General features: G+C 37.7%; 1 protein-coding gene across 5 annotated transcripts in view; it reads right to left on the bottom strand.

Moving 5' to 3' along the window:
* The window catches only part of LOC127501261 (cytoplasmic dynein 1 intermediate chain 1), an 83472-nt gene that overhangs the window by 44844 nt on the left and 22739 nt on the right, over nucleotides 1-15889 (bottom strand). For 3 of the 5 annotated variants that reach the window (XM_051873185.1, XM_051873189.1, XM_051873187.1), the window contains one exon: nucleotides 2732-2824. In XM_051873185.1, the coding sequence (XP_051729145.1) occupies nucleotides 2732-2824 (93 nt within the window). The remainder of the gene's footprint in view (nucleotides 1-2731; nucleotides 2825-15889) is intronic. The other 2 variants (XM_051873186.1, XM_051873188.1) reach the window with 1 other exon arrangement.

Here is a 15889-nt window from a genome sequence, read left to right as displayed (position 1 = left end):
GTTTTTGAACAAATCTTTTGAATGAATGATTCAAAGACTATACATTTTTTAACAGTCACTTGTCGCCACCTAGTGGTGTAACAATGTAATCAATACAACCGTTATTTGAAGCGACAAGTTCGTTTCAAAAGGTGGTTTGCTCTAATTTGATCGCTACCGTAGACATCAGTGCTTATATCCGAACTATAAACTTTTATCTCAGTACTTCTGTGATAAATTGAATATTTGTAAGACAGAAATAACGATACTGTGTGGTTCAAAAACTGCTTTCTCTGGCTCAGCGGCAGCATGAATGTTACGGTATGATTTTGTCAAAGGTTTAATATACATGGGCGAATCGTTATCAATAATAAATAAGATCACATGGGTGTCTGAATCGAGATCGCAATCTTTTTACGATTAATTGTGCAGCTCTAATCATTTTAAAGAGGACTTATTAGGCTCTTTTACAAAGTCTTGAGTTTGTTTTTGGGTTCTACGAAAAAAAAATGACACATTAAACACATTATTTTTCACATATTTGACATTGTTGCAGCACCTCTCTTCCCAGTCTGTCATTAACGCCCTGTTTAGTTCCTGTCTCTATGAAGCCCCTACTTCCAAAAAGCATAATGCACTCTGATTGGTTGGCTGAACCAGTGTGTTGTGATTGGTCAACTGAGTGTGTTTCGAAAATGTCCCGCCCCTTACCAAAACCGTGAGTTTCGACACACTACTAACTAACTCAACCAGGCCCTGCCCCTTTATTTTGCATACGCCTTGAGCAGGAATTATTTAAGTGAGGAATATTGTGACGTGTTCATTCCCGGCAGAAAACTCAAGACTATAATGGAGGCGTTTCAGGGAGTATAATGATATAGAGAATATCTCACTATGGAGTGACTTTGTGCTTTGTAACTTTGCAGACCTTTTTCTTGCTCAAACAGCAACATTGCACACTAAAAAAGTTGAAAATGTAAAAAAGCATATTAGGTCCTCTTTAAATGACCTTTTTAGGAATCTTTTGTCACTGTAAATAAGTTAAACCCTGTAATTGTAAGATACACACATTACTTCACTGGTGGAAGGTTTTACATCGCATGGCTTGCATAACAGCGCAAGCTGTAAATCACATGGCAAATTATTAGAGGCGCTACGTCATGTTAATAAACTCCTCAATGTCATGTCACTCCACCCATGGCTCATTAACCGCTAACAGAATGCATTTCCCTTTGAAACATCAAAAGACAGCGACAATAAAATCCCAGCTATGCCAACACAGAAGGAATTGCCCTTGTGGAACAGCCAAACTGGATGTCATTTTAGTCAGTCTGGGTAATTTATCTACAAATCTGTTATGGTTTCTATTGGCACTTATGGAACATGTGCGCAGAACATGCGCCTCAACGTCAGGCTTTACTGTAAAGAGACGTCTCTCTCGCTGAGTCTGAACTGAGCAGATGTTGTTTCGTGTAACATCCGACATACAGAAGTCAAATGTGCTAAATTTGTGCCAGGTGGAGGCTGTTGGTGTAGGGAACACGTTTTTTAAACAGAGTACGGCCTTTGGTTTAACTTAGTTTGACTTAACTTACCTTAAAGGACTAGTTCACTTCAGAATTAAAATTTCCTGATAATTTACTCACCCCCATGTCATCCAAGATGTTTATGTCTTTCTTTCTTCAGTCGAAAAGAAATTAAGGTTTTTGAGGAAAACATTCCAGGAATTTTCTCCATATAGTGGACTTCACTGGGGTTCAACGGGTTGAAGGTCCAAATTGCCGTTTCAGTGCAGCTTCAAAGAGCTCTACAGGATCCCAGATGAGAAATAAGGGTCTTATCTAGCAAAACGATCAGTCATTTTTTTAAAAAAAATTTATATACTAAGAAGACTAAGTCAAACGGCAAAGTCTAAGTCAAACGGCCTTTACAAAAAAAGGTAAAACAACAATGTTGGATGATTTGAAGTTGGAGGAGAAAATGTTGAGTTTTTAGCCCTACCGTGGTATTCCGCCTACGTCACGCATGACCTTTCCAACGTGATTACGTAATGCGTGGCGTATCGCAGAGCAGTGCAAGATGAGCATTTGTGGTTAAAAAGTATATACATTTTTATTTTTTTAAGAAAAAGACCCATCGTTTCACTAGATAAGACCCTTATTCCTCGTCTGGGATCGTGTAGAGCCCTTTGAAGCTGCACTGAATCTCCAATTTAGACCTTCAACCCGTTGAACCCTGTTGAAGTCCACTATATGGAGAAAAATCCTGGAATGTTTTCCTCAAAAACCTTAATTTCTTTTCGACTGAAGAAAGAAAGACATGAAAATCTTGGATGACATGAGGGTGAGTAAATCATTTCTGCCTTTGAGGACATCCTTGGACATCCTTAAAGGGAGTTTTGTGAAATTTAGGTTGCTTTCACGCTAGCACTTTTGGTGCACACCCGGGTTCGACTGACATCAGAGTTCGCTTCGTTCGGATGATGTTAATGCTTTTTTTGCGCAAACCGTACCAGAGTCTGCATAGAAAGGGTGGTCTGGGGTACGGTTCATGTGAACTCCGGTATGGTTCACAGCTGATATGATTGCAATCATACTAAATAGCAGAAGTGAACCACTATTGCTGATGTATGATTCGATAAAACTGAAGTTTGTTTGTGTTCTCACTCACTTTCCTAACAAGCAGAGAGAATGTATATCTCATTTCTGCTCACCTTCAGCTAATAAGCAAGTGCATTCAGACCCACTCTTACCTTCTTTTGTTTCCTTGCTTTCTTCCTCCTCCTGCAGGTCGGTTTCTAGGCCATCTTTCGGTTCTGTGACCTCTTCATCCTCCTCTTCATCTTCTGAAAGGACACACAGACGGTCACATTCATCTGTTCTATGACACCTGCCAAAACTCCACTGCCTCCCTGTGACCCACCCCGAGACCCATAATAATAGCTTACAGATCTTCTGTGTCTGATATACTGACTCAGACTTCCACTCATTTCACAATCAGACTCTTCACTAATCAGACGCGCTCAACTCAACACCTTGTTTTGGATCAACACGGCCTGTTGTTTTTTCGGTTTGATGGGGATTTGCACAGCTGCTTTTTCACAACCGTGATCTCCAGAGAAACAACACAGTTAAAAAGACACATCCCTCAGGTCCCCAAGAACATGTGTGCTACACGTGTGTGTGCGTTTATGAATCCAGAGGTCCGCTCGTGAAGAGAGGCACAGATACCCCACAGGAAGCGGAGCTGGTGAGTGGCGTGGCCTCTTTCTGCACTCGATCAACCCCCTGAAACCCCCCAACCGCCTGCCCCAGGGCCGCAAAGTCTCACCCCTTAATTAACCTAGTCACCCCAGTCAAAGACCCAGCCTAGTGCTACCCGCTCTCAGCCACCTGCTACGCCGTCCGTACCCCTCCTCGGCCCTGAAATGCTGGGCATGTGTTCCTAACCTTGCCCCACGCCTACAGATGGCGAGAAGGATGACGCTTAACACCCTCAGAGGCACCTGTAGATGGGGCACACACACAGTCACGCTAGCATACACACAGAGCTCTGTGAGATTGTTTTCTTGTTGAACCCCAGTGGCAGAGGTTAATTATCCGGGGTCGGGCTGACAGTGGGTGCCCAGTCTGCAGAAGGAAGTGATCCCATCATGCCAGACGTGTTGCGGCTGACTCTCTCAACACCAGTGTATTTGTGTTCACACCAGTTAGGGAGGAGGCAAGGGCCTGGAGGCGCGCTCAACAATGATTTAAGTTCTGCAAGAATGCAGTCGCTTACATTGTTGTGAATTATGCTGTAGTATGACAGATTTGCCGCCTTTGTTTATTTATTGGTGTTTAATCTTAAACAATAATGTTTTTTTCCTATATTTATTTTTATCCAGTGGGTTCTGGAAGGAAAAATGAAAACTTTTTCTATAGTAAAAGCTAGCAATAATGCACACAACCATTCAAAAGTTTGGGGTCAGTAGGAAATTAATACTTTTATTCAGCAAGGATGCATTAAATTGATCAAAAGTGACAGTTAAGATATTTATAATGTTACAAAAAGGATCTATTTCAAATAAATGCTGTTCTTTTGAACATTCTATTCATCAAAGAATCCATATTATTTCAGTTTCCACAAAAATATTAAGCAGCACAACTGTTTTCAGCATCGCTAATAAAAAGAAGTGTTTCTTGAGCAGCAAATCAGCATATTAGAATGATTTCCGAAGGATCATGTGACACTGAAGACTGGAGTAATGATGCTGAAAATACAGATTTGCATCACAGGAATAAATAAAAAATATATTAAAACAGAAAAAAGTTATTTTAAATTGCAACAATATTTCAAAATATACTATTTTTACTGTAATTTTGAAGAGACTTTAACTTTAATAACATTAGCTAATAATAGCTTAAAATAAGAAAATATAATTTAAAATAAAAAAAATATTAAAAGACAAAACTCAATGGACCTCAGATCACATACGTATTTAACTGATGCTCCACTAAGCTCCGCCTCGCTTAGTTACTGTTGTTAACTGAAACACCTTATACTATAAGTGATTCTGCAACATTGTTGCAGTATTTTTGGATAATTTCTGTAAAATTTTGTTTAAAAACACACACAAATGTATCTAATATGATAAACAGAGCTGCGTTACCTCATACTCATGACCGGAAAAGCAACAGTGGCGCCGGCGACTGTGGCATAATAAAAGTTCCGCTGCTTGTGAGGCGTGTGTTGCACAATCGCTCCAGCGGCCTCGCTCAGCTCCCACAACACTCGGTCCTGCTCTGCTTCATACTACAGTAACGTTAATAATTGCATCCATGAACATGATTTCTGCCTGAGTCCTATCCCGAATATTTTCCACCGGCTCTGTGGTGAAGACCACATGTCCCAAGATTCCGCACTCAAACTTGCCGTCATCAAGCTACGCCTTTGTTTTGAAAAGGCCTCTAGCGACCTCTAGCGGACACAATTTTTACATATTGCACCTTTAACCTAGATAAATGTACGCAATTATTTGGCGCACTATTAGTTATGCTATTATAATACTCCGTCATTTTTGGTCATACAGATAAGAATAATCCAACATTCGAAAAACTGCAAATGGTTTACATATATTTCTGTAAACTCACAATAACAACAAAACTGTTGAAAACAATGGAAACAAACAGGATGAGCTTTCTGCTGTCTCAAGTGAACTTGAGAGCGTCATAAAAATGACCAAAACTCAGCATTTACTTGCCTCACAGACACGAGAAATATATCTATGGAAAGCTTGAAATGTCTACTTTTAAAAGAACCGACCGATCAAATCTAAATCAAATATTCTCAGATTATGTAATCCATATGAAAAGTGCATATAGGTGCGTCCACTACTGCGGAGATGAGTCAGCATCGTCTACTTCATCTCTGAAGCCGAAAACACAAAGTAGTTTATCAATAAATTATTAAAATGTTTAGACAGTCTCCTTCTGTTTTTTCACAACACACTCATAATCATTACGTTTGCCGGAGCGCTGCTGCAAGCTTTATGCATGTGTTTGAGCGCTGTATTACACAGTCAAACCAAATATTATTTAGACATTTTTTATATTTTTTTTACTAGTGGGTGCAGGACACTATAATTCATTTATGTAAGTGACGATAGCACAATAAAGTAAACTGTGACATATTATACCCAAAAATTCTTCATACAGTGGACTACCAGTAAAATTGATAAAAATTTGGAACCAAAAATTATTCAGATACTTTGACCTGACCACATTTTGCTCAAGTGTTATCTGACATAATTAAGATAATTTTTTTCTGACACAGATCTTGTCATATTTTTTTACCATTTTTTTAAACTATAGTGAATAAACTGTATTAATGAATGAAATGTTCAAGGTGTCTGAATAAATTTTGACTGTATATAGGCAATTAAAGGCTCATTATTAAGATTTATTTGATTTATTAATATAAATGCACGATTAGTCAGCTAAATCACTTAAATGAATGACTACTAGTCGACTAGAAAAAATTTTAGTCGAGGGCAGCCCTAATGTTCTGCATACAGGTTTTGAAAGACATGAGGGTGAGTAAATTGTGACAGAATTTTCATATTTGGGTGAACTATCCCTTTAAAGAGAAGTCACTTCGAAACAAACAAAAGTGTGCTTCTGTTCTTCATTTGGGTCAAATTAAACCCTACCTAGGTGCACATGAAACATTTATTCCCTCTTTAAATACAATGCGTTTTTGCTTTGAATAAAATGTGCATAGAATGTAGTGTATGTTGAATTCATAATACAGTGTGTATTGTGATTTAAATCCATAGCATATGAGTATAAGCACTGAGACAATTGATTCCCCAGAGGTTGAATGTGGATCACTGATGTGAGCCGAGTCTGGCCTGGCCTGGAGAAAGTGTGGTTTAGCTGCTGAATACGACTGAGCTTCTGAGCCAGAGACCAGCGGGGAAGAGAGGAGTCCTTAGCCCCAGACAGGCAGCCAGCCAGCCCAGGCCAACCACAACAACATGGCCTACTCTGGCCTTCTTTCTCTTTCTCCCTCTCTCATCTGTTTTTGCCCTATGAGGAAGAAAGAGCCCTGCCATTCATTTTGAGTTTGTTCCTTCTCTCTGGGGCCTGACAGAAAATAGCACAGGCAGAGAACAGGACACCTCTTGCATACCAGAAGACCCACATGCTAGACAGGCTATGTCAGAAGGTTTTGGAACGGGATGTCCAAGTCTAGAGCAGGATGTGACCTGATATAACCAGGACTGGAGGAAAGTCATCCACAAGAAGCCACCAGAAGTGTTGACCACACCGACCGGGGACAAAGCAACAACAGTCCTGATTCATGGTTGTGGTCTGAAGGTTCGCAAACAACGTTCAAGAGGTTCGCAATATATCAGCAGATCCCTGTGGCTTCCTGCCTAAAAGCGTGTTTTTGTGACACACCATATCGCTCTGCAAAACATCAACACTGTGGGCCAAAACTCAAGGGAACTTTCAAGCCAATTTGTAAATTAAATTATGCCTTAAAATCCATTTTTATCCGTGTCAAAATGTTTATTTGCGCTTCCCATGAGGTGACGGCGACCCACATGGCATCAAGGGATCGGTTAGACGGCTTGAAAGCGAAGAAGAGAAGGATAAACGAGACAGCTTTAACACACTCTACCCTGATGTGTAATACATGTTCACTCAGTGGGAAGGAACATTAGGAACCGTCTACCCTGTTCACCAGGTTGATGAAACTCTGGACGTGCCCTGCAAGGTAATAACATCCCCCCTCTATCTTACCTGCCTTCAATCTCCTCTCAGTTTCCTCAAGCTGCTCGGAGCAATTCAAATCCATCGCTTGTCAAGCTGCTAGTCGTAATGACCAACACAGCAGCAGCGCTCAATCAAAACAGGACTTCCATCCTTAAAGTGACAAGCTTATCTCCGGGTGTAGGACTCAAGACACCTGAGCTAATTAACTGCTTAATTAGGCAACAGAAATCGCTATTTGTGCAACAGTTGGGTGCGGGGTATGTGAAAGATTAGTTCTGGTTATCACATATTAGAGTCGCAGTGGAAACGTAAAAAGGTTTGATTCGTTATAGAGGGTGCGAGAGCGAATGCCTCTGAATGTGGTAAGGAGGATCTTAGCACTTCCCGCTGTTAAGACACTGCACGCGATATACCAGATGCAAATGGTTCACAGATGGACGTGGTCTTGGAAAAATCAGTGTTGAAGGAGAGTCACAGTGCACTTGTCAGGCTCACACTTCCATGCAGTTGTCATGATGATAAAACATCTTAAACTGGTTTAACTTGAGATCAGTGATCAGTGATTGTCAACCTATACACACACATTATATTTATATATATATATATATATTCAATTAATCGCGATTAATCGATTTGACAGCACTAATATATATATATATATAAACTATATTATATTATTAACTGTTAACTAAGAAACTGTCGATATAGGTAAATTGATTAACCTGTATTGATTATATTATTAAATTTATATATATATTATATGCCTTTGTGTGTTTATACATATATGTGTGTATATGTATTCATGTTAGATTCGACTAATCGTGATTAATTGATTTGACATATCTATCTATCTATCTATCTATCTATCTATCTATCTATCTATCTATCATTATCTGGTAAACTAAGAAACTGTCAATATAGGTAGATCTGATTTATTGCGATTAATCGATTTGACAACACTAATTTATATATATATATATATATATATATATATATATATATATATCGATTATATATTTTAAATGATTTTAAATACCTAGATTTTGTTTTTTAGCATTTTAATTAAGAGATTAAGAATTAAAAGGATTATTAAACTTAAATAATAATTAATATTAAAATTATTAATATATCAATAATAACATTAATAGTAATTACATTAAATATATTAATTAATTATATGTTGTATTATATTGATCATATTAATAATAATCATAATAATAATATAAATATAATTATAAGTTATTCTGAGAACCACTGTCCTAGATTTGAAGAGAAACAATTACAGTATATTTCTGTAGCACTTTTAATACATTTCTGAATTAAGTAAAATAAAAAATAAAACAATCATGACTAATCTTATGATTTCTGTCTTTAGAAAGCAGACTTAAAGCAATATCAAATTGGATTGAATATACAAATATATATTTTATGCGAATAAAGTTACAGTCTAATGTGAATTAGTGTTAACAATCTTTAAAATATAATAATAAAATACAATACAATTATTACATAAAAAAACAAGTTTTCTGCAGAGCCCCCTGCAGCCCATCATCAACTAGTCGACCATCACTGCCACACAGAAGAGCTTTGAGCACCTCTGGAAAAGGCACGTGACATGGTATAAAGGAGTATGGTGGTGATAAAATGCCGGCAAAAGCAGTATAAGATGCCATCGATTAAACGGAAGAAGGATGCGCCTCAGACTTTCATCCAGCATTTTATTGGACCAAGCTGCACTGCTCCAGGCCTCTGGATTGGGATATGGAGCTGATTAGACAATCAAAAAATCCCCTCATCTGACAAGTGGGGATTTTTTTCTGTCTGTGAAAAGGCGGGGGGTGTTTGTTTTCCTCGAGGCCTCTGAAACAGAGAGAGAAATTGAACTGAAGGACCTAGGGTATTTCCATATGGGGCATGAGACACGGTAGGGAGGACACCCCTACTGCCTACACTTTCAGGCCTACATTCATACAAGTGTCGTCCTCTTTTAAGAAGCACCACATACAGACATACTAAAATTAGGCTTCAGAAGTTGGGTGTCGAGCAGCCTGTAGACCACAACAGAGGCAAAGCACTGAGGAGGCGGCAACAGGAACATGAAAGAGGTCTGTAATGTGGAACTGGCACGACAAACTGCGCATGAGACAAGCACTATCTATCTATCGTACCCCTGCATGGCACATCGGTCACAAAAACGTCCACAAAGTCACTGTCAGGGCAGATGCCGTATTGAATTTGACACGAATAAAAATGAGGCTTTGAGTCCCTTCAAAAGGTGTACTACGACAACCTTGCATAAATCAGCTGGAAAAAAACCCAGCCAGTTTTAAGTTTAAAGTCAGCATGAAACGGAAGTCACGATAGTCTCTTCTTCCTTATTGTGACGTACACCGATCAGGCATAACATTATGACCACCTTCCTAATTTTGTGTTGGTCCCCCTTTTGTTGCCCAAACAGCCCTGACCAGTCGAGGCATGGACTCCACTAGACCCCTGAAGGTGTGCTGTGGTATCTGGCACCGAGATGTTAACAGCAGATCCTTTCAGTCCTGTAAGTTGTGAGTTGGGGCCTCCATGGATCGGACTTGTTTGTTCAGCACATCCCACAGATGCTCGATTGGATTGAGATCAGGGGAATTTGGAGGCCATGTCAACACCTCAAACCATTCCTGAACCATTTTTGCTTTGTGGCAGGGCGCATTATCCTACTGAAAGAGGCCACAGCCACCAGGGAATACCGTTTCCATGAAAGGGTGTACATGATCTGCAACAATGCTTAGGTAGGTGGTATGTGTCAAAGTAACATCCACATGGATGGCAGGACCCAAGGTTTCCCAGCAGAACATTGCCCAAAGCATCACACTCCCTCCACCGGCTTGCCTTCTTCCCATAGTGCATCCTGGTGTGTTCCCCAGGTAAGCGACGCACACGCACCTGGCCATCCATGTGATGTAAAAGAAAACGTGCTTTCGGCGGTGGACAGGGGTCAGCATGACCCTGTCGCCGGTTCACCACTGTTCCTTACTTGGACGACTTTTGATAGACACTGACCACTGCAGACCGGGAACACCCCACAAGAGCTGCAGTTTTGGAGATGCTCTGACCCAGTCGTCCACAATTTGGCCCTTGTCAAACTCGCTCAAATCCTTACGCTTGCCCATTTTTCCTGCTTCTTACACATCAACTTTGAGGGCAAAATGTTCACTTGCTGCCTAATATATCAGGCCGTGATGAAGAGATGATCAGTGTTATTCACTTCACCTGTCAGTGGTCATAATGTTATGCCTGATCGGTGTATATACAAATGAAACAGCTTCTCGAACAAGAAAGCACGGGGCTTGATCGTGTCTGTGAGGAATTGATTGGATGGTTGTGGTTTGCTATTGGCTGATCTCATGTGAGTGACAGGTTGCCCCGCCCTCTTGCCAGTAAACACGTCATTACAGAAGAGAAGAGATGTCACTGCAAGAGGGAGGGGAAGGTATTTTGGTTAAAGATTACAAGGCACATGAATTTAAGAGGATAGTCATGTGCACGGATAAATCATTTATAATAAATACTGCAATATTCCATAAAAAATAAGAATTGTCAATTTAGAATTCATGGTGACTTTAAGCTTGAGCTGGATTCAAGTCGCCCAACAGCTAAACATGTCATCCAAATCATCCTACCATGTAAGCTGAGTTAGAAGAAAGTATTTTAATCTTCATCAAAAAATTACACGCTTCAGCTTAAGTAACTATGCCTGGTGCTAGCAATGCAAAAAGGTTCAATTTCTTGGTGAAACACAAAACTGAGAAAATGTATTGAACGCCACATGCACAAACATAATGTAAGTGTTACAAATTCAACCTACAATGCAAATATTAAAATAGTAACAGGAAAATAAGTCACATCAAACAGGGCTGAGCCACGATGATAGATTCCGCACACGCTGCAGTCTGCAAACTGTGACCCATCCAGCCAACAAAAGCTCTTCTCTTTCCTTTTCCCGTCTCTCTCACTCAGACGCACACAGAGAGTGTGAGACTGTCTTCTGAAATCAGATGGAAAAAAAGCTGTGGAGAGAGTACTTGTACTCCTGGCTACTTGCTCATCAAACACACAGAGCACAGGCCAGAGTGGAGTCAGGTCCTTGAGCTGACACTCTTCACGGCCTCCTGCAGCTGTGTGAAAGCCCATGACTGTGGATACAGCGTTTGCATTTCATAACTACAAACCACACGGATGGTTGACAAACCAGCCATGCCATTTCCGCCCCTGCAGCTACAACTCAGAAAGAAAAAAATGGAATTATTTAGAGTCCAAATAAAAGTGCCAAAGTAAAATCATAACATCTTTCACACCAAGCACAGACTTGTTATAATATTGTAAAAATAATTATATGTATATGGATCATTGACGAATAAGGTTTTTAAAAGTGTAAAAAAAAAAAACATAATGGAGATATAATTAATTTTGAAGATTTATTAAGTGTTAACAATGAGATCATGTGTTTTTTATAAATCATTTAACACTGCTTTTGTCATTTTTTACAATATGGACAAAATTTGTCTCCAAAAGTCATTCGTTTTAACCAAAATTTCGGTTTTACCGAATGACGATATTTTCAAACAATGCTAACAGGCTGATATCTGGCTAGCTAGCTTGCTAGCTAGATTACAAAAGGACAACTAAACATTTTATATTTAGTACAAGTTTTTTTTAAATATTACAACATTTTCCATGTTTTATAGCGGTTGTACCGAATGACCTGATGTTTTGGGACATGCGTATGAGCAAGTGAAAACATGAATTTTTCAAAAAGTTACTTAGATACTTTGCTTCACGACCATGTTGTCCTTTGCAGGTGTCTGAATGATGTCACATCCTGTCACATGATACTGACCGCATTACTTGATCCAAAATGGTCCCTTTATATTGGTTACTCCGAATGACATCAATTACATTCTTTCTCATAACAAAGCAACGACTTTTACCATGTTAATATATGATGATATAAAATCATGCCATAATAAAAAATGGCATGTACAAAAATATATACATTTATTACAAAATCTTTAAAATACCTTTATATGTAGCAAAATATAATTAAAACCTTTGGGATTCAATAATAGAGATCTAGTTGTACTACCATACATACTTCGGATGTCATATCTTTGTTTTTTATCATTATTAAGGCCTTTGGACAAAAAAATGACCCGTCACGTCAGCTAATTTACAGTTTACCATAGTTTATTTATGTGCTATATTTCTACTTGCACAGCTAATTAGTTGCTGTATATCATTGGCTCTGCTAGGGGAATGACAATAAATTTGAATCTAATAATAATGACTCAAACTTCAGAGAGGGGTAGATGAATGAATTCCCTGGAAGAAGAGATTATTTTTTATCTCAGTGGGGTCTTCCTGGTAAAATAAAGAATCAATAGCACAATGACAAATGGTAGAAACAAACACTGAAATGCACTGAATGCAGCTCATCAAACCATACACATAAATCATAGCAACCCTTATCTTTCTTCTCCTCTTCTGAAGCCCGTTCTGAGGATCTTCAAAGTTTGCTGTTGTGGCGAATAATGCTTTGACTCTTTACTGGAAAAGCAACTTCACATTTGGGCACGGCCTTTTGTTGGCCTTCCTCATCATTCTCGTTTGTCATCATTATGACATCATTATGACAAACGGCTGAGATTGATCATGAAGTCCTTTTTAGAGTACCGCTATCTTCTAGCCCAAGGCCACGCGGCACAGGCCTGCCTTCCCCTCGGAGAGTGAGACGCACTCTGGGGTCTGGAAATGTTCAGAGTCAGGAGATAAAGAAAGTGAGCACTTTGAACAGATATCTTCTCTGAAGCGCTGCTAACGTGCACAGGAAATGTTTTAGATTTGAGATTTCAGACCGGACTGAATATTTTAAATAATGTGTTAGTGTGTGGGGAAGTTACCACCTTCCTACAGTTCTGAGATTGTATTTCACCATTTTATAGTACTTCTCACTATTTTAATGGATCTTCATTTTATAGTGTGTAAACATTTATATAGTTGATTTGAACAAAATTATTTCAAGACAATTTTTATTAACATATCCAATAAACATCTAAACATATATTTTTCACATTTTAATAGATTTATTAGCAGTTCTTTGATAGTAAAAAATATATAAATACATACTATTGTACTTATTTTAGAGTTAACTTTCATCATATTTAAACTTTTAATCCAAGTTATTTAGACAAAATACTTAAAAACAAACTTTGATGTTGGTTCGAGAAAGCCTAGCCTGAAAGTTTGAAGTAATTGTAAAACCCTGAAGTGTAAAATCGTTTAGAGAGAAAGTTCGTTTAAAAAGCTTTTAAGTGTGAAGACATTTTAAAAGCTTAAAGGATTTAAATTTGAAGTAGTTTTAAGTTTGAATCAGTTTTAAAAGGTTTTAAGTCTCTCAGACAAACTGTTTGGCCTCTAAATAAAAAACTTTATTTAGAGACCAAATGCAAAGAAAATGTTTTCGATTTACATTCCCATCAGTGTTGTCACAGAAGTAAATCGAATACAATGTTTTGTCTTTGCATTTGGCCTCTAAATAAAGTTTTTTTAGTAAGAAATCTTCTACTATTATGTGTGCGAGCTCCTCTCTTTGTTAAACTTTGATAGAATTAGACAAAACCATTATTTTTTCCAAATTCTAAATTATTTCTAAAATCTAAACCAAATATTTCTATTGAAATTACATTTCACTTGATTTTTTGGCAGTTCTTTGATAGTAATACAATATTAAAATACATTTACTGTATATATTTTAGATTCAGCTTTTGTCATATTTAAACAGTTAGTGTTATGAATCAAGTATAAAAAGTAGTAAATGGATATTAACTAGGAAATACACTCTTATTACTAATCAGAACAGAACATGACACTTAGCACATTGTTAAATGCCATTTCAAACCGCTAATTCAAACAATAAGAAACAAGATACTATATTAGACCGACACAAACAGGCTTCCATTATCCATCCGACCAAACTAAACTAAACTAACTTGTTTGGCTGTTGTTGATTGCCTACTTCAGTATTTTTTAACACACACACACACACACACACACACACAAATAGATTACATTTCTTTTATTCAAACTAAGTCACAATAATTGTCCACTGAAACAATGTTGCATAAAAAAAGCTCTATTACCTCCCAAAACCTCCAAGTCTTTTAGTTTGTCTAAATATCCCAGACAATTAAATTCTATATGTGATGTGAAATGAATCCCTTACAGCATCACGCTGACATTAATCACAAACTCTAATGAAAATGATTAGTTCCTCCTTTTACTGAACGTCTACTGTTCCAGATCCCATATTCCTGACCTACCAAGACTCTGGTCTGGTAATGAACCTACATTATGCAACGGGTCTCTGGCCCGCAAATGTGGTGCCAGTGAAGCTGGCCTGCTCCCAGAACCACATCTTTAAGGGAGTCATCATGCCACGCCATGCACAGACTGGCCACAGAGCATGATTAAACCTCATGACTTCAAACTTTCCAAACCCTAGCCTGTCAAAATGAGCAACTCAACCCAAGCAATGAGCTAAACTCACTTTTCAACAAGTCACAAAACAGAGATGGCATATTGGTTAAAATTGATTTCAAGATTTTAGCACTTAGATAGATTTGTCTCAAAGAAGTCATGTTTTCATCCAGAATTAAGAACAAGAAATTTATCACAAGCTCTGTGATAAAATAAACCGATTAATATCGTTCAGCAGTGAAATACACTGCAATTCATACAACTGGAATACATGAGAAATAGCCTGGAATGGCATTTAAATTATTTAATAAAGTATATCATGTAATTTTCTTACTGTAAGTACACGATTCATGGGTTTCTCATAGGAGCAGAAGTCTGAAGGCTTCTGTAGTTTCTATTATGTTGATGTGCTAAGAGTGCCCCCTAATGTCCCCTGTAGGACATAACCAAAACAACTCATTCAATCAGACACTAATATTTTGTTCCATAAAATTGCATTAAATAAATTATTATATAATGTAACTTTCTTATAAATATAATTTTTGAAGATTTACATTTACTATAGCTAAAATCACCCAAAAATTTCCCTGCTTAATCAGAGACACCTCAAACAAAGGTAAACAAAGTTCTTGTAGGTAATGTATATACTGTATATATAGTGTATATATAGTGTGTGTATATATATATATATATATATATATATATACACACACACACACACACACACACACGTACATGTATATACACACACTCATATACATTATATATATAGATAGATATATAGATTTATTCATCTACCTCTCTCTGATATTGGGTTGGTGAGATTTTTTTCATGATTTTGAAAGAAGACTCTTATTTACACAAACATATTAAGCAGCACAACTGTTTTCAACACTGATAATTTGAAGAAATGTTTCTTGAGCAGCAAATCAGCATATTAGAATGATTTCTGAAGGATCATGTGACACTGAAGACTGGAGTAATGATGCTGAAAATTCAGATTTGATCACAGGAATAAATTACATTTTAAAATATATTAAAATATAAAACAGTTATTTTAAATTGTAATAAAATTTCACAATATTACTCTTTTTACTGTATTTTTGATCCAATAAATGCAGCCT

This window comes from Ctenopharyngodon idella, chromosome 19 (assembly GCF_019924925.1).
Source record: "Ctenopharyngodon idella isolate HZGC_01 chromosome 19, HZGC01, whole genome shotgun sequence".
NCBI lineage: Eukaryota > Metazoa > Chordata > Actinopteri > Cypriniformes > Xenocyprididae > Ctenopharyngodon > Ctenopharyngodon idella.
The sequence above is the reverse complement of the archived record's forward strand: the minus strand, read 5'-3'. Positions and strand labels throughout refer to the sequence as shown.